This window comes from Pipistrellus hanaki (genome assembly GCF_964339955.1).
Source record: "Pipistrellus hanaki genome assembly, chromosome: 12".
In the NCBI taxonomy this organism is placed as follows: Eukaryota; Metazoa; Chordata; class Mammalia; order Chiroptera; family Vespertilionidae; genus Pipistrellus; species Pipistrellus hanaki.
The window spans coordinates 6,181,763-6,198,817 of NC_140514.1; the positions used below are offsets into that span (position 1 = coordinate 6,181,763).

The window sequence follows — 17,055 nt, forward strand, 5'->3', positions numbered from 1 at the left end:
GCCTTGGCCATCTCAGTGCCACACCACCTGGCCGCCCAGACCTTCCCAACCCAATCTCACCCCGCCTTCCTTCTCCGCCCTTCTGATGGGCCCGGGGTCTGCAAGGAGGGACCCCTGACCAGGCCTCTCCTGCCCCTCCTGCGCCCCCGTTCCCCAGCGGCCTTGTCTCCTTGGTGGCCTGGACCGGCCTGGAGTTCACTTGGGAGGGAGCAGCTGATGCAAGGGACCGGGGTCAGAGTGCACCACACCTGCGCCTCCTGGGGCTTTGGGTCCTGAGACGTCACGTGGACGCTGATCACCCACTCCAGGTGACGTGATGCCCCCCCGGCCCCCCCCCTCCGGTCTGGATCTCCAGTTCAGCAGCAAATGCAGTTTTCAAGGAAAAGCACGCACCTGTCCTGCTCCGGGTGTCCTCGGGCTCTGCCCTAACCCCAGCTCTTCATGCCGCTGGGGGCTCCCTCTCGCACTCAGGGGAGTTCCGGCTGCGGGTGGACCTGAGCCCCACCCGCCTACACCACCCTCCCCTGCCCCTGCCCCTGCCCCTGAGACTTGGCTCAGGAACCTCCCCTGCCGCTGGCGAGAGCGCGCTCCGGGGAGCCACCGCCGCCGGGCGCCCCCTCTAGCAACCCGGGCTCCCAGCGAGCGATCTCCGCTGCGGGGAGGGGAGCGGGGCTGAGAGAAGTGCAGAGGCCCTCTCCCCCCTGGGGGGTCTCAGCCGCCCACCCGGCTCCTGGCTGCACCCCAATATGCCCGGTGGCCCGTTTCCGTTAGCCAGACCCCTAGAGGCCCGGCAGAAGGGCATCACCGCCCAGGCGGAGAACTTGGGGCGCACCGAGAACTTGGGGCCCCACTCCGGCGCGGGGGTCTCCGCGTCACCCCGTCACCCAGGCGGGCGCTGCCTCTGTCCTCCCCGCGCGCTTTGGAGATCTGAGCTCCTGTTCCGCGTGCAAACCTTGGCTCCCTGAGCGTCCATCCTCATCCTTCTGTCTTCCCAGCCCGTCCAGCTGTTCGCTCTCCTCCTCACGGGCCCCTTCCCTGCGCCGGCCGCCGGGGGCCCTGGCAGGCGCAGGAGCAGCCGGACTGATGGTCAAAAACGCGCCTTGGGGGTCTCCCTGCGCGCCCGGGGCCGCGGGCTCTCCGCACCGACGGGCGGGCAGGGCCGATCCCCCCGCTTCCCCCTCCGGCGGAGCGGGCGCTTCTCCTCCGCGGGGGGTGGGAGGCCGCCGGGGGGGGGGCGGTGGCGGGAGCGCGAGGTCCCCCGGAGCCCCGAACCCCGGAGGGCGGGCGCGCCTGGCTCGGGTGCGGCGGGGGCGGAGAGGAACGGCGTCCCGGGGCCGCGGGGCCGGGGGCGGGGCCTGGGTCGGTGCGGGAGCCCGTGGCCGGCATCCCGGGCGGGCGGGTCCGGAGTGGGGGCGCCGCGCCTGGACGCTCCGGCCCGGACTCCGCGTCGGGCGGGCGGGCGGGATCGGGGCGCGGCGCTGCGGCCGGAGCGTTCGGCAGGGGGCGCTGCTCCGGGCGCGGGCGGGCGGGGTGGGTGGAGGGAGGGGGCGCTGGGGCGCGCACGCTTCCCCATTATTAAACACTATGTGCACAGGGCGCCGGGGGACTGCCCGCAGCACGGAGCCCGCGCCGCCCGCCCGGCCGCCCGGCGCACGGAGCCCATGGACCTGGGCGCGGCCGCCGCGCTGTGCCTCTGGCTGCTGAGCGCCTGCCGCCCCCGCCACGGGCTGGAGGCCGCCGCGGTGCTGCGGGCGGCGGGGGCCGGGCCGGCCGAGGGCCCGGGGGGCGGCGGGCGCACCCCCAGCGCCGCCGCCGCCCCGGCCGCCGCCGCGGCTGCCCCCGGGCCCCGCGCCCCGCGCCGCGCCCCCGGCTCCGGCTCCGGCTTCAGGAACGGCTCGGTGGTGCCGCACCAGTTCATGCTGTCGCTGTACCGGAGCCTGGCCGGGAGGGCTCCGGCCGGGGCCGCCGCCAACGCCGCCTCCTCCCCGGGCTCCGGCCGCCACGGCCGCGCGGACACCATCACCGGCTTCGCGGACCAGGCGACCCAAGGTACTCGCGCCTCCGCCGCGCCCGTCCGCCCCGTCCCGTCCGCCCCGTCCTGTCCCGGCGGAGATCACCCCGGCGCCGGGCCCCTGCCCCGGCCTAGGGTGCTAGGAAGGAGCTTCGCCGAGGCCCCTGCTCCGCCCCCAGCCTGCGGCGCCTGGATGGTGGCGAGGGAGTTCCGGGACCGGCCCCAGAGGGCTGGCTCCATCCCTCTATGGGGCTGCCCTGGCCCAGCGGCCTGCGCCCCCCTCGAGGAGGCAGGCAGGCAGGCTGAGCTGGAGACCCCGAGAAGCCGGAGGAGGGGGTCTGGCCGAGAGGGACTGCGGAGAGGCAGTGGTGGTGGCCGCTTCTTCGTCGGCAGCACCCTAGGAGGCAGCTCCCAGTCTCTTGGGGGCTGTACAAATTGGGGGTAACTCAGAGGCATGTGAGAGAGAGGGGCAGGCATCAGACCAAAGCAAATGTCCCTTGAGAGGCTGGCAGCGGCCTCACCAGGTACCCAGAGGCCCGTCTCTGCTGCGTCCGGGTGCAGGTGTGTCTGGATGCAGGTTCCCATGCTGGGCCCCGGGCCGCTGGTGGTCCAGGACTCAGAAGGGCCCAGCGATGGGGCAGGAAGACAGGCCTCTGCGGGACCAAGCACCCCACTTTCCTCCCCCCCCCACCCCACCTCCCCAGGCCTTCCAAAGGTAGGACTGGGTGAGGCCGTGGTGATTGCTGTGTCATCTGGATTTTATTAATCTCTATTGATGCCATTAAAGCAGATAGATAGGGGAGATTTAAGTAATTTCAGCCTTAATGCTAAACAGCCAGAGAGCCAGCATAAAAGGCAGGAGAGAAGGGGAGGCAAATGGGGCTGGGAAGTTTAAGTACTGACCAAATCACCCCAGCCTAACACACACACACGCACCCGCACACACGCACACGCACACGGACTGCTTTACTCTGGGTGCAGGGACATCCTGGGCCCAGTGCCCTGCAGTCTGGGGGGACCGTTAGGGCCTGGCGCGCCCCAGGACTGGAGGCTCCGGCACTCAGAGCAAGGCTGAGTCCTGGCATACAGGCCCAGGGAAGCCCGGGCCCTAAGGCTGCTGTGGGGGCTGCCAAGTGAGGGAGAGCTGGGCTGGGCAGAATCACCAGATGCTCTTGTTGGTTGTTTGGCCCGCCTCTGCCTCTGCCTCAGCCTCTGCCTCGGCTGAATCCTTTCCTGGGCGCCAGCTTGGCTGTTCAGGCAGGTAAGGCCGCCTGTCCTTCTTCCTTCTGGGGGGAGGGAGGGGCTGCAGTGGCAGCACCTTGAAGCAGGGAGAGGCTGCAGGGCAAGGCCAGAGAGAGCTCCAGAGCCAGCCCCGGGGAGAAAGCATGCCGTGTGTGTGTGTGTGTGTGTGTGTGTGTGTGTGTGTGCCTGTGTGTTGGGGGATAGTATTTGCTCATTGACTCTCCCGCCTCCATCTCCATCCTGAGCTTCTCCTTGGAGCTGGGCTCCTAGAGTTCCCAGGAGGCCGCTGGCAGCGCCTGCACCTCAGACCTCAGGAGCCGAGGGCCGAGAAGGTGGTTGGTGAGCAGCACTCTCCCCTGCTTGGGGGGAGTCCGCACGGTCTTTGGGGCAAAACGAAACCAGATGCCCCTCTTCAAAGGGAGCTCCTTATCTGCTGCTTGGTGGAATTTCAACTTTCCCCCCCCCCCCCCCCCCGAGCCCCCAAAGAAAAGAGTGACTGTGACCAGAAATACAATTCGGAGGCCCAAGATAAGCCATAGCAGAGAGAAAGAGGGAGCCGGCGAAGGGATGGGGTCCTGGGGGAGAGAGACCTCCTGTAGCCAGCCCACTGCCCTCAGGGTGGCCAAACCCTTCTGACAAGGCCCCTGGCGCTCCTCTGCGCCTTTCCCCGCCATCGGGGGTGGAGGAGACGCTGGGAGAAGCTGAGCGTGGAGTTCCCCATCGCGGCCGGCAGCGCTTGGCTCCTGGTTCTGAGACTTTGGGTTGGGCGGGGGCTGTTTTCCTTGGTGAAGCTTCCTGCCCCATCGCTGGGCGCCCTGGAGGGTCTCCGGAGCCAGCCCTGCTGACACATCCCCTCTGGACGAATCCGCCTGGGAGCCGGCTGGGCCCTGCAGACCGGGCTGAGGGGGCGAAGGAGCAGTGTTCGGGGGACGAGAACTTTCCGTTCCGTTCCGCCCGGATGCCGCGGCTCCTGTAGGTGCTCAGCAAAAAGGAGCGGCCCCCGCATCGCTGGGGACCCCGGGCAGACAGTCTCCAAGCCTCGGGAGGGGCGCACGGCTTCGGATGCGTCCTCTGGGCCTTCTGTCCGCCAGCAGCCGGGAAAGTCTGGCCTCCGACTCGTCCCCGCAAACCCGTGGCTCGGGCAGGCGGCGGTACTGTAGTCTTGGTCCACGCTGCGGGGACCAGGGAGGGAGGGAGAGAGGGGTGCGCTCCTGGCCGCTCAGCTAAACAGTAAGTGGATGCGGCCGAAACCGGTTTGGCTCAGTGGATAGACCGTGGGCCTGCGGACTGAAAGGTCCAGGGTTCGATTCCGGACAAGAGCCTGTACCTTGGTTGCGGGCACATCCCCGGGGGGGGGGGGGGGGGGGAGGGTACAGGAGGCGGCGGATCGATGATTCTTTCTCTCATCAATGATTCTGTCTATCCCTCTCTCTTTCTGTAAAAAATCAATTTTATATATATATATATATATATATATATATATATATATATATATGTGTGTGTGTGTGTGTGTGTGTGTGTGTGTGTGTGTGTGTGTATACAAGTGGATGCGAGTGGGTTGTTGCGATGGAGGGGCTTTTGGCCCATGGAAGCCGGAGCTTCCTTTCCCCTGGACCCGATGGGCAGCTGCGGGCCGAGGCCGAGGCCGAGGCCGAGACGCAGGGGCGGGCGGGCCTCCCTCCTGCATCCTCGTGGGGCCATTTGCCGTCAGGAGGCCCCCCGGCCAGCAGTGCGCACTCGGTTCACGCTCGGCTCCTTCTCTCTGTGTCTCCGCAGACGAATCGGCCTCCGAGACGGGCCAGAGGTTCCTGTTCGACCTGTCCGGCCTTCCCGACGCCGACGAGGTGGTGGGCGCGGAGCTGCGCGTGCTGCGCCGCGGGCCCCCGGGGGAGCCGGGCCGCGGATCCCCCCCGGGGGAGCCCCCGGAGGAGCCGCCGGGGCCGCCGCCGCTGCTGCAGCTGTCCACCTGCCCCGCCGCCGCGCGCGCGCCGCGCCTGCTGCTGTCCCGGGCCGCCGAGCCCGTGCGCGGGCAGCGCTGGGAGGTGTTCGACGTGGCGGCCGCCGTGGGCAGCCACCGCCGCGAGCCGCGCGCCCCCCGCGCGCTGTGCCTGCTGCTGCGCGCCTGGGCGGCGGGCCCGGCGCGGGGGCCGCTGGCGCTGGGGCGCCTGGGCTTCGGCGGCGGCGGCGCGGCGGCGGCGGAGGAGCGCGCGCTGCTGGTGGTCTCCTCCCGCGCGCACCGGAAGGAGAGCCTGTTCCGGGACATCCGCGCCCAGGCCCGCACCCTCGGGGCCGCGGGACAGCCGCCCGAGCCGGGCCCCGGCGCCCCCGGGGCGCTGAGCGCCGTCCTGGGCGGCCGCAGGCGGCGGCGGACCGCGCTGGCCGGGGCCCGGGCCGCGCAGGGCGGTGCGGGCGGCGGTGGCGGCGGCGGAGGAGGCGGCGGGGGCGCGGGCCGCGGCCACGGCCACGGGCGCCGGAGCCGGACCCGCTGCAGCCGCAAGCCGCTGCACGTGGACTTCAAGGAGCTGGGCTGGGACGACTGGATCATCGCGCCGCTGGACTACCAGGCGTACCACTGCGAGGGCGTGTGCGACTTCCCGCTGCGCTCGCACCTCGAGCCCACCAACCACGCCATCATCCAGACGCTGCTCAACTCCATGGCGCCCGAAGCGGCGCCCGCCTCCTGCTGCGTGCCCGCGCGCCTCAGCCCCATCAGCATCCTCTACATCGACGCCGCCAACAACGTGGTCTACAAGCAGTACGAGGACATGGTGGTGGAGGCGTGCGGCTGCAGGTAGCGGGCGGGCCGGGGCGGGGAGGGGGCAGCCGCGCCGCCGCCGAGGACCCCCTGCGGAGGAGCAGCTGAGGGCTGGGCCTGGCGCCCAGGGCGGGGGCCGGTCGGTCGGCCTGCGGGTCGGACTCTGGCCCGCACCGAGGAGAGAACGCGCGGGTTCACACGCCCACAGCTCGTTTACGCACGCACCCCGCTGACCGTGACTGCACCTGCAGGCCCTGGGCGGATGGGGATGCCACAGCCACGCAAACGGGTCACCGAGGCACCCACCGCCTCCTCTGGGGAGAGGGGTGTGTGTGTGTTCACGCTCAGATAACAGACACGACGCCAGGTAGGAACAGGCTAGGGAACTGCCGGCTCCAGAATGGGTGAGCTGAAGGGGTGCCTGCTTCAGTGTGATCTCACCCCTCTCTGTTTCTGGCTGGGTGGCTGAGTGCCGGGGTGTTGGGCCCCGGACGGGCAGGCAGGGTCTTTTCTGAAGGTTTGGGACACACCGCGGCCAGCCATGCTGGGAAGAAGCGGCTGCAAAGGCCTTGTCGCTTTTCTTTGACTTTTAAGGTGGAAGGCGTCCCCGCTCCCTTTTGACAGGGAGCGTTCGTCAGAGCGCACGGCGGATCTTCCTAGATCTCTGCAGAGGCCAGCGCCCACCCCCACCCCCTCTCTCCCTTTAAAAACCAGTTCCTGTTGGGAGTGATCTAGAAAGCGGAAAATATATTCTTTGGGAGGGGGAGTGACTTAGGGGAGAGGTTTTCAACCGCAAGTCTGATCTGACATGAAAGGGCGAGGTGGCTCTGCAGCTCCTGAGCCAGGCAGCAGGGGTGGCGGCCGTGGCTGGGGGTGGGGGTGGAGGGCGGTGCAGGTCTCAGCGGGAGGCTAGTGCGGGGTGGGGATGGGGGCGGGAGGAAGCCATGGCTTTTCCTAGAAACCTGCCGGGAGGTTGGTTTTCCTAGGGATCTGCGGGGAGGCAGGCGCCAGGGCTTGGGAGAGGCAGGGCTGCCTGGCGGGCTCCTGCAGAGGACTCCGGGGGCAGGCGCTTCCTCAGAGTGGGCGACCTGTGCCTGTGCTTAGCTATCAGGTCTGTGTCTCACGCGCTGCCACTGGGCTGTTGCTGTCGTTTTGGGCAGCGTGACCCTAATGGGAAGTGAAGCCACACCAGAGTGCTTTTGTGAGCATCCAGCTCCCCGGAACCTGGGGGTTCGGAGCGGGAGGAAGGGCCAGGCAGGCCTGGCTCTGTCCTGGGGCGTTTGCAAGCGGCTGCTCTGGCTTCTCCGGGAGGGTCCGGCCTGGGCAGGGGGAGCAGGGAGGGAAGTCTATCCCCCAGGCTCTGGTTTTCCATGAAGCGTTTTGTAGATGGTAGAATGCCTGTCCACGGAAAAGCGCGGCTCAAACGAGGCAGACTGCGTAGTTTCAGTCCCGCCCGCGAGTCCTTTGCGGCCTGTGTAAGTGGTTGGCGGAGGGGAGAGATGTAAGTCGGGGTCCACCTGTCTGGGGCTCGGAGGGCTCCCGTGAAACTCCCGCAGCTCCTGAATGCTCCTGTGTAAGGCAGTGCTGGGTGTTCGTCGTCAGGGTCCCTGAGAGGGTGCATTTCACCCTGCTTGTCTGGGGTGCCGAGGCCCAGGAACAATACACATTTTCCTTCTTAGTGATTACATTCTTATGGGGGGGGGGGGGGAGGAGAGAGAAAGAGAGAGAGAGGGAGAGAGATATGAACGATTTAGATACAGCTAATTTATTTAAGGGCCCCACCCGAGCCTTTTTTTATCCTGTAAAATTCCCCCAAAGGAAAAGAAGACACATTTATAATGGGAGTTTATATGCTGTGGCCATGTGGGCAGCTGTAAGTAACCAGGAAACGCAACAGTTTCTTCAGGTTAAAATCCCCCCACCCCCACCCCCAAGTGGCTGCTCCACTTCACATCCTTCCCGCTTCAGTGGCTGGGCCTAGATGGCCCCGTTATGTTTATGGGTTTTGCCAGAGAAGCCCCTCCTTTTTAAACTCTGATTTCAATAACGACGGCCTGGCCATTGCTCCAATGACAGTCATATGAATTGTCACGTTAGAGGTTTTAGAAAGGGAGTAAGGGAGTTAGAGGAAAACTACAGCTAAATATTACCAGGAAGAAATTCTAGGGTACTTACTCTCTTTGGACAAAAGCAAACATTTAGGTATTTTTTTTTAGGGACTAGAATAAATCGGGGAGAAGAAATTAGGACTTGCCCTGAGTTTTCTGTGGCAGGTAAACTCCTCCATCTCCTTCTGACCGTCTCCTTCCTGTACCGTGAGCCCAGGCTGCACCAGGAGGGTGGGGGGGGGGTGGGGAGGTGGTGTCCCCTGCCAGTGACAGGGTGTCCCCGGCCTTCAGGGTGCTCTCTGCTTACCACATAAGAGGAATGCCTCGTGGGTTTCCCCTGGAGCTGCATGGCACCACAGGGACCCCCCCCCCCCACCCCCCGGTCCCGCCATAGCTCTGCTCAGCCCCCAACGTCTCCCCGTTAAACGTAGGGGAATGGAGAGGGTGGGCGTGCTTCGCTATGGAAATGGCAGCAGAAGGGTTTGGGCTGCTGAGACCGGGTTAGACCAGCTTTGACAAGGTGTGGGGAAGCAGTTCTGCCAGCACAGTGGTTAGTGTCCTGGATGGCCTGCCTGCCTGTCCTCTAGGCAAGGGGGAGTGGGGCCCAGTCACCCAGCTGGGGGTGCCACGTCTCACTGATGGGAGAGCTGGCAGCTGGCAAGCAGAGCAGTGTGTCAGGACTGTGAGTAGAGGCAGCCCCCTCTCCCCAGCCCCCCGGTCACCGCAGCATCCCTCCGGCAGTAAATGGAGTTCCTCATCTTGTTGGGGAGAGCTGTGCGCCCCTGCTGAGACCATCTGAACCCCTCTTCCTGCTAGAGAGGAGGCTGGGCACCCCAGCGTGGCCCGAGCGGCTGGTGCACCTGCCAAACACCCACACGGTCTGGTCACTGCCGCTGGGCACCAGGCTCCGCGGGAAGGGAGACCCTACCCTGGCAGGCAGCCATGCCCACCGGTGCCCCAACGCTTCCCTGGCTGAACGCTGGCTTTCCAGGCAGCTGGGCTGGGGCTGCGAGAGTGTGGCCGGCCGTGTCCCCTTGGCTTGGCATTTTCAGGCTCACGTGGCGTGGCCAAGAGAAGAGGTGCGATTGTGTGGCAGGGGAGCCACACCTGCCAAACCCAGCGCAGTGACTTCTCGCACGACTGTCTGGAGGTGTCAGCAGGAATAGGAACCTTGCTCGGTGCTGGAGAAATTACCGACTGCCCTGTGGGTGTCATCGGAGGATTCAAACCCTACAAACCCTGGATCCTGTCCGCAGTTTCATCCGCTCGTGGCAGAAAATAGCTGGAGAAATAGCCAGATTTTCTCCTTAGAGCAAGGAAACCTGTAAGCAGCTTGTGCACAGAAAAGGCAGACTCTTCCCCTGCTTGAATCTGGTGTCCAGGAAACCCCGTGAGGGGGACAGCACCACAGCCGTCTCTGGCCACCAAAGTCACGGGGGGGGGGGGGGGGGGAGCGGGTGCCAGCGGGAAGCAGGGCCCTCTCAGTGGCTGCGGGCCGGGGGCCTCACGTGGGCTGCCAGGGGGCCTGGCGGGTGGACAGATGGAGCTCTGGAAAGCGGCAGGGTGTCCGGGGAGAGCGGGGCCGGAGTGTCCTCTCAGGAAGGGTCAGGACGGGGAGGGAAGGAGGCAGTGGACCCAGCAATCAGAAAAGGTTGGGAGTGAGCTCGTGAGCAAGAGGCGACTGGCTCCTTCCGAGGTGTCTGAGTGGCCCACAGTCTGGCCCACTGTGGGTTTCATGTGCCCCGGGGTGACCTGCCCCACGCAGCCACCTGCCCACTCAGGGCTCCACAGGCGCCTCCTGAGAGGTCTGGACAAGCCGGGGACAGTCTCCTCCCTCCGCCGAGCTCAGTGCCATGGTTCTCGGGAAAGGTCCCCTGCTGACCCCAGCCCCAGAGCCGCCTCTCACAGCATCACAGCTCTTGCCTGTGTGTTCACAGAACTCCCAGCCTCTGCTGGCGCTTCATGGGTACCGGGCTGATTTCCCTCCGGGTCAAGGCCGGCCAGGACCTTGGGGCGGGGGCTCAGCTCACCTAAGCCTGGACCTGCCCTGCGTCCCTGCTGAGGGGCACTGCCAGCCCAGCCCAGGTTTCCCCGTGCCCGTGGAGCGATGGGCAGAGCCACCCTAGGGCTGGGATTGTCCGGTGGCCACGTCCTGAGAAGGCTCCCCCTGCTGCTGGGGCCTCCCCGGGCAGCGGAGGAAAGAAGGGGCCGTGCCTTGTTGGCAGCCCAGATGGGGACCTGGTCTGTGCCAGAGCCCCTGGGCCAGGCAGGCCAGCCTGCGGAAGGGTGGACGGCTCCCCCAGGTCCCCAGCAAGTCCCCAGCCCATGGCCATGTCTGGTCCAGCTTGCCGGGGCGTGAACCAGAGGCAGGTAGCAGATGGCTCCTCCTCCTCTCCTGCCTGATGGCCTGGAGATGGGGCAGAGTTTAACGTGAAGAAACCCTAGAAGGGGGAGTGAGAAGATGCTGTTTCTAGGTTCTCAGGCAGCCGGGCCTGCTGGCCTGTGAGGCTGGAGCAGGCTCCCCCAGCCATGCCTGGAGCTCGGGGCTGCACAGGCAGGCTACCCCAGGGAGGCTCCGGGTGAGAGAAGCCCGTTCTTCCCGCCCGCAGTCACCTGCGTGGACGGGGCTGCAGGAGAGGGGCGGAGGTTGGCCCCCATCATCTGTGGGGGTGAGTGAAGGCCTGGCGTTGTGCCCTGGGGGCTTCATGCATTCAGGGGTGCTTCCTGCTCATGTTCACACACCAGCTTCACCAGCATCGCGGGCGCGGGCCTGGGCTCTCCTGGCCAGGAAAGTTCCGGAGGAAAAGTTCCGGTTGGGGCTTCGTGGCAGCAGCAGTGGTTACAGCAGAGCCACCGGGACGGGGCAGGTGCAGGGCGTGAGCTCACAGAATTAGTTTGCATTTCAGGTCAGGCCTATACTGACAAGTGCATGGTCCGTGGCGATGGTTGGCTTCCTCCTGCCACGCTCACCTCCCGGAGCGGTCCTGGGGCCCTCCCTGTGTCTGTGCTGGCAGGAGAAAGGGCTGCCTTTTCCTACCCCTACCCCCCACCCCCAATAGCAGGAGAGCCACGGAGGCCAGGCCGCTCCCAGCCGCCAGGAGCGTCTGCAGGCCGGGGACGGTGTCCCCAGGATGGCCTGGGCCCGGCGCACTGGTGTCTGAAGCACTCTTACTTTCTGCCTGACACGTTCCCTTCTGCAGAAACTCCTCATCCTTTTTCCTGACGGGCTATGAAATACGTTGTCTGGAAAAGCGAGGAAAAGCTCCCGACCGTGGAATCCCAGCGGCGTTAGGCCTGATGGTGCGGACCTTCCGGGACGTGGCATTTCTGTGCCCATCCACCTTTTGGGCGCTGGCACGCAGGAGTGGGCGAGGCAGGGGCTGGGGGTCTGGCCGGGCTGGAGGTGGGCCAGAATCCACCTGCGCTGTTCTCCTGACCTGCGGTGGCAACCACCACACCCAGGTAGCTGCTCCATCACGAAGCAGGGGGAGGTGCCTGTTCTGAGCCGAGGCCCCGCTCACACACCTGCCTGCCAGAACCTTCAGGGCTGAGGTGCGCTCCCCATGAGGCTTCCTCAGAGGAGGCCTGCTGATATGAGAGGGAAACACGCCGATCCGAGTGCACAGGCTGCTCGTCCCTCGAGGACGCTCCCGGGGCTGCTAGCTGGGAAGGGCGGCATCCAGGCCAGCAAGCCGGCGGTTTGGGGAAACGGCACACAGTTTGTCCCTGTTGTCCGTCCTGTCCTACCAGGGAGCCTGGCTTTGGTCGGATCTCACACGTGTGGGCAGGCCTCACCCGCAGCTGTCAGCGGGGAGAGCGAGACTGAAAAGCAGGGACACGTTCTATGGAGGGCTTTCCTTGTCTGCAGACTGGTCCCCCGTGTCCGTGTCTGAGTGTCCCCTGTGGCTCGGGGTGGCCGCTTGGCTTGAGGTGAGCAGGCGGCTTGAGGAGGGGGTGCACCCACAAGCAGGGCTTTATTTCTTAGGAACTTACATTTCTGGGTCGGGACCTGTCAGAGTCAGAGCCAAGGCAGCCACTCAGCATTCTGTTTAGAAAATGGTGATCCAGGAAGAAAGCAAGCTTGTCTGGCTGGGAAATAGGCCGGTGTCCCCGGCCGGGCACGGAGACGCTCGGAAGGGGCATTTCTCTGGCATTCTCCACCTCAGACCTGCCAGAGCGAACACGAGCATCCCGAGTCGTCTTTCTCGGCATTTTACTGTACACTGGGGTGCAGACAGCTCCTCTGTTTTCTGTGACAGAGAATCGTATCTGCATCATGTTAGGTCTTTTAGCTCAAAGCATTTCACCTTGAATGAAAAGCTAGTGCATTTTTTTATGAGGATCAAGGTGCTGGCCCTGGGTTGGCGCAGTTCGCTGGGCATCATTCTAGGCACCGAAAGGTTGCTGGTTCAGTTCCCGGCCAGGGCACATGCCTGGGCCGCAGCTCCATCCCTGGTAGGGGGCCTGCAGGAGGTAGATGAATGATGCTTTGCTCTCACGTCGAGGTTTCTCTCTCTCCCTTTCCCTTCCTCTCTAAAATTCAATTTAAAAAATAAAATAAAAAAATAAAAGATGCTGACCGCAATGTGCCCTTTGACAGATAACAGGGGATTCTGAGGCTTTTATTTCTAAAAACCTATACAATGAAACAGCTGCTTTCTCCATAAAGGTTTCTGCAGAGATCCTGCACCCGAGTGCCAGGTGGCACGGTTTCCACGGGGCCTGGGTGGGCGGCAGCACCTGGCATGACGGGCACCCCGCCCCTTACCGAGCACATGCACATCAGCGACGGACACAAACCCTGTGATGTTAAGGAAATGGGCAAAACTCGAAGTGACAGCAGCGCCATCACAGCTCAGTGACATGCCATTCCCTCAGCTGTGACAGACAAAATTAACCATTTGGGGGTGGTGAGAGAGCCCTAGCATCTTGCGTGGACACGCACTGTTTCTCTGCTGCTTGGTTCTAGAGTAAGAAGGGGAATGGGTGTGGTTTTCAAACCCTCATTTCACTCAAGCGGAAATCTCCTCTGTGGGCAGTCTTCCAGAACGGCTCTGGCCAGAGCAGGGCTCCTGGCCCCCCAGCCTGGCCCTCGGGGCGGCAGGAGCTGACGTTGTGATTGCTGCCCGTGCCCCGGGCCAGCCAGCAGGGCAGGCTTCAAGGGCAGGGACAAGCTCACTGTGTATATGTATCCTCAAGTTTAAATAGATTGTACATATCGGAATGTAAATGAACTGTAAAACAGCAATCTCTATTTTTCTCGACAACTACATAGCAGTATATATATTTGTTACACACGTTTGCATACACTTCCGTAGCCATTTGGATATCTTGTACAGATGAGCCGATTAAATATTTTATGGATAAAGCGGCTCCTGCCTGGTCTTTGGAGAAGGACTTTTTGGGGCTTGTTATTCGGGGTCAGACGCTCAGACTCCTCGGCCCGGAGAACAGTGTCAGCCACGCAGGCGCCGGATGGCTGCCCGGGAGCACCGGGTCCATCAGTCCTGACGCTGGTGTCTCTGCTCAGGAGGCTCAATGATGGTGAGAAACTGCTCCATGGCAGTGGGTGTTGAGTCTAATGACAAGCAGGTGCGTGGCCGGCGGCAGCGGTGGCCACAGGAGAGGGTTGGAAGTGGGATCCCAGTCCCTCCATGAGGGCGGGGGGGGGGGGGGGCTTGCAGGTGCACCCGCCCCCTGGCTGCAGCGGACGCCCAGTCCCAGGGTCACGGTCCCCTTGCCGGGAAGAGGGACTTTCCCAGGGCCTTACCAGCATGGGGAGGTCACGCAGGCCCCTGGGCCACAATGTCTGAGGAATGCACCAGAAATGAGAACGCGGGGTGTCCCGGAGTGGCCTCCTGCATTGCGGCTGCAATTCACACTCGGGGGGCGGTATGGGGTGAGTGCTCAACAGACAATGACCACATATTTGGTCGCTGCTAATCCCCAAACGCTACGGGTTTTCCGATCTTCCGTGGGAGGATGGACGAGAATGGGCCGTGAGGAATAGTGGCCTTACTTTCCTGTCGTCCCCCCTCCCCCGTGTCCTCCAATCTGTGACTGCACCCCCGTGCCCTCCATCTGCAGGCACGCTTTCTCCAAATGCACTGCCCGAGGCGTTCCCCTCACCCTGAAAACGGATGTTACAACTTTCCTTCTAAATCTACTCATTTCCCTGCCAACCTGGCTCTCTCCTGCCCCCCTGACTCCCTCCCTAGCCCTGCACGCCTGCCAGGCTGCCCCCGGTTGCCTCCAGGAGGCAGCATGAGGCCATGGGGAGAAGGCCTGCATCGAATCCTAGCTGTCACTCGTGAGCAAGTCACTCACCTTTGCACCTTTGTGGTCACCTGGGAAGCGAGTATAACCATAACCTCGAGGGGCTGCGAGGCCTACAGGGGACACCCTGACAGTGGGGGCCATGCTTCCTTCCCCAAACCCAGCCAAGTTCACCCTGTCCCAGCACCCACCGGGAGCAGCCTCCTCCCACCCCTCCGGGAGCTGGCTCTTAGAACCGTGGCGGCAACCCAGAGCCTCTGTGCCCTCACCTGCCCTGCTCTGGGCGCCTGTGGAGGAGGACAGACCGGTGTCCCGCATCGGCCCCCCTCACCGGGACCCAGGAGACCACTCACCAACATCTCCGTGGGGCTCAGGCAGCAACCTGCCCCCCGGGAAGTGACAGCCTTGTCCTCGGACGCCTGCAGGAGGGCTCCGGCCTGAAGGCCTCGGAGCCGGGTTTGCTCACAGAGCACACACACCTGGTTTCCCGCGGTTCCAGCCACAGGTGGCTCCCGAAACCCCTCCCCCACGGGAAGGAGGGGCCACGTACAAGGGAAGGCCGGGAGCAAAGGTGGTGTCTGCTGTTACTGAAGAAATGTGTCAGACTCTCAAAGCTCAGAGGGAAGGCAGGGGAGGGTGGGGGGTAAGGGGGAGAGATCAACCAAAGGACTTGTGTGCATGCATATGGGCCTAGCCGGTGGCCATGGACAACAGGGGGGTGGGGGCATATGTGGGGAGGGGTTTGGGATGGGAATGGGGGGGATGAGGACAATTATGTGAGACCATATCAATAAAATAAATAATTAATAATAATAATAAAAAGAAATGCGTGGCTCCCGGCACCTCCTCTAAACGGGCTGTAAGCTGGAATGCTGCATGGCCGGGCCAGAAAGCTGAGCCAGGTGAGCAAGCACAATGAACCAGAGAGGCTAAGACTGCAAGAATCGAGTTTCAGGCTGCGTGGCACTACAAAAACCCAGCTATCAGGGTCCTCCACTGCACCAGAGAGGAGAGAGGGAAAGAAGAACAAGTTCGCCATCACTTCCCTTCAGGGACCCTTTTCCTAGAGCATCGACCCTAAGCCGGACGGGGTGCTCAACGCCACATGCACAACCTCCTCCACCCACATTTAAAACGAACAAAACCCTCCCCACATCCCAAACCCTAAAACCGAAGCAAGCACTTTCACAGACGAAGAGATGGGTGGGTGGGGTGGGGGAAGAGGCGGGGAACTGGGGGAGCGGGTCGGGGAGGCTAAGCCTGTGTCACATCACAGACCTACTAAAGGGCAGAAGCAGGATTTGAAGTCCGGGCTCCGTTTACTGCTCAGATGAAGAAATCCACTTTCCGGAATAGAAGCAACGCGAGACAGACACAGAAGGAGAGAGCCTGATTTTATTTAAATACTTTCACAAATTTCAAAATCATCTGGAATGTACACAAAGGTTCCTAGTAAAATGCAGGGAACGTCCCGACCCTCACGTGTCCCTTCCTCCTGGCTCAGCTTTGGACCCCATTTGAGTTGTGCAAATCGTCCCAACGATGGTTTTGGAATAAAAACATTGGATCCAGAACCAGGTGTTGCTGTATGCTGTCATGTCTCCTTAGTGTCCTTTAACCTGGAATTAAAGGTTTTCTTTTTAATCCTCACCCCCAAGGGAAGGAAGAGCCAAATACAAGAGAAGGCCAGGAACCAAGGTACTTTTTTCCATTGCTTTTCAGAGAGAGTGGAAGGGAGGGAGGGGAAAGGGAGAGTGAGAGACAGAAACATCGATGGGTTGCCTCCCTCCCACAACCGCCTTGACCTGGGGGGCAGGAAGCGAACCCACAACCCAGGTATGCGCCCTTGACCGGGAAATGAACAGGTGACCCTTCAATTACGTGGGTCGACACTCTAACCACTGAGCAACACCAACCAGGGCTGGAAATAAATTTAATTTTGATACACTGTAGGATAAAGAAGAATCAAGCCTTTAGAGGTCACTGGCTGACCAGAGGTCGAGAGGGGGAACAGACGGCGAGGGCCTTGGCCACCTTGGGCATCAGACCATGAGAGCCACGGGGGCTGACTGCCTCCGAGAGCCTCTCCCACCGCCCAGAGCAGACTGAGAACCAAGGGCACTGGGTAACCTGGACCAAGTTCAATCTCTGACAAGCACCACCCATGTGGCTGACTGGGACAATACGCCCGGAAATGCTTCTGGAAAAACAGACTTTACCCATCACTTAACAACATTAGTCTTTTATTTTTATTATCATGACAGTTAATATTATTATTATTCTTATTACCAATCTTTATCTAGATCACATGTGTCAAACACAAGGCCCTCGGGCCAAATCCGGCCGGCCAGGCTTTGCAATGTGGCCCGCACCGCGCTGTCATCACTGCACTCCGCTGTCAGTTTATGACATTGTCAGTTTATGACTGTTCAGTAAACCATTCGGCCCGCGATTTAGGCTGGATTTTAGATTTTGGCCCCTTCTCTGATTGAGTTCGACACCCCTAATCTAGATACTCTTGGTCAGGCATCGTGCTAAGGACTTTAATGTTGTCATCTTCTTTAATTCTTCCAACAGCCTGAGGCATGCGTGACCATTAATCCCATCTTACAAATGAGGACAGTGAGGCAGGAGAAACCAGGTGAAGATGCCTGAAAACCATG

General features: G+C 62.6%; 1 protein-coding gene across 1 annotated transcript; it reads left to right on the forward strand.

Moving 5' to 3' along the window:
* Positions 1–1,568: 1,568 nt before the first annotated feature.
* Positions 1,569–13,530, forward strand: GDF7 (growth differentiation factor 7). The gene is made up of 2 exons (XM_084900579.1): positions 1,569–2,049; positions 5,030–13,530. Exons 1-2 carry the CDS (start codon positions 1,662–1,664, stop codon positions 6,046–6,048), a joined length of 1,407 nt encoding a protein of 468 aa, XP_084756705.1. The 5' UTR covers positions 1,569–1,661; the 3' UTR covers positions 6,049–13,530.
* Positions 13,531–17,055: the final 3,525 nt, after the last annotated feature.

What these genes read in the sequence shown, in the direction of transcription:
- GDF7 (XM_084900579.1), top strand. Translation starts at nt 1,662, where the DNA reads ATGGACCTGGGCGCGGCCGCCGCGCTGTGCCTCTGGCTGCTGAGCGCC. An exon ending in CGCGGACCAGGCGACCCAAG is followed by an intron (nt 2,050 to 5,029) that starts GTACTCGCGCCT and finishes GTGTCTCCGCAG; the next exon opens with ACGAATCGGCCTCCGAGACG.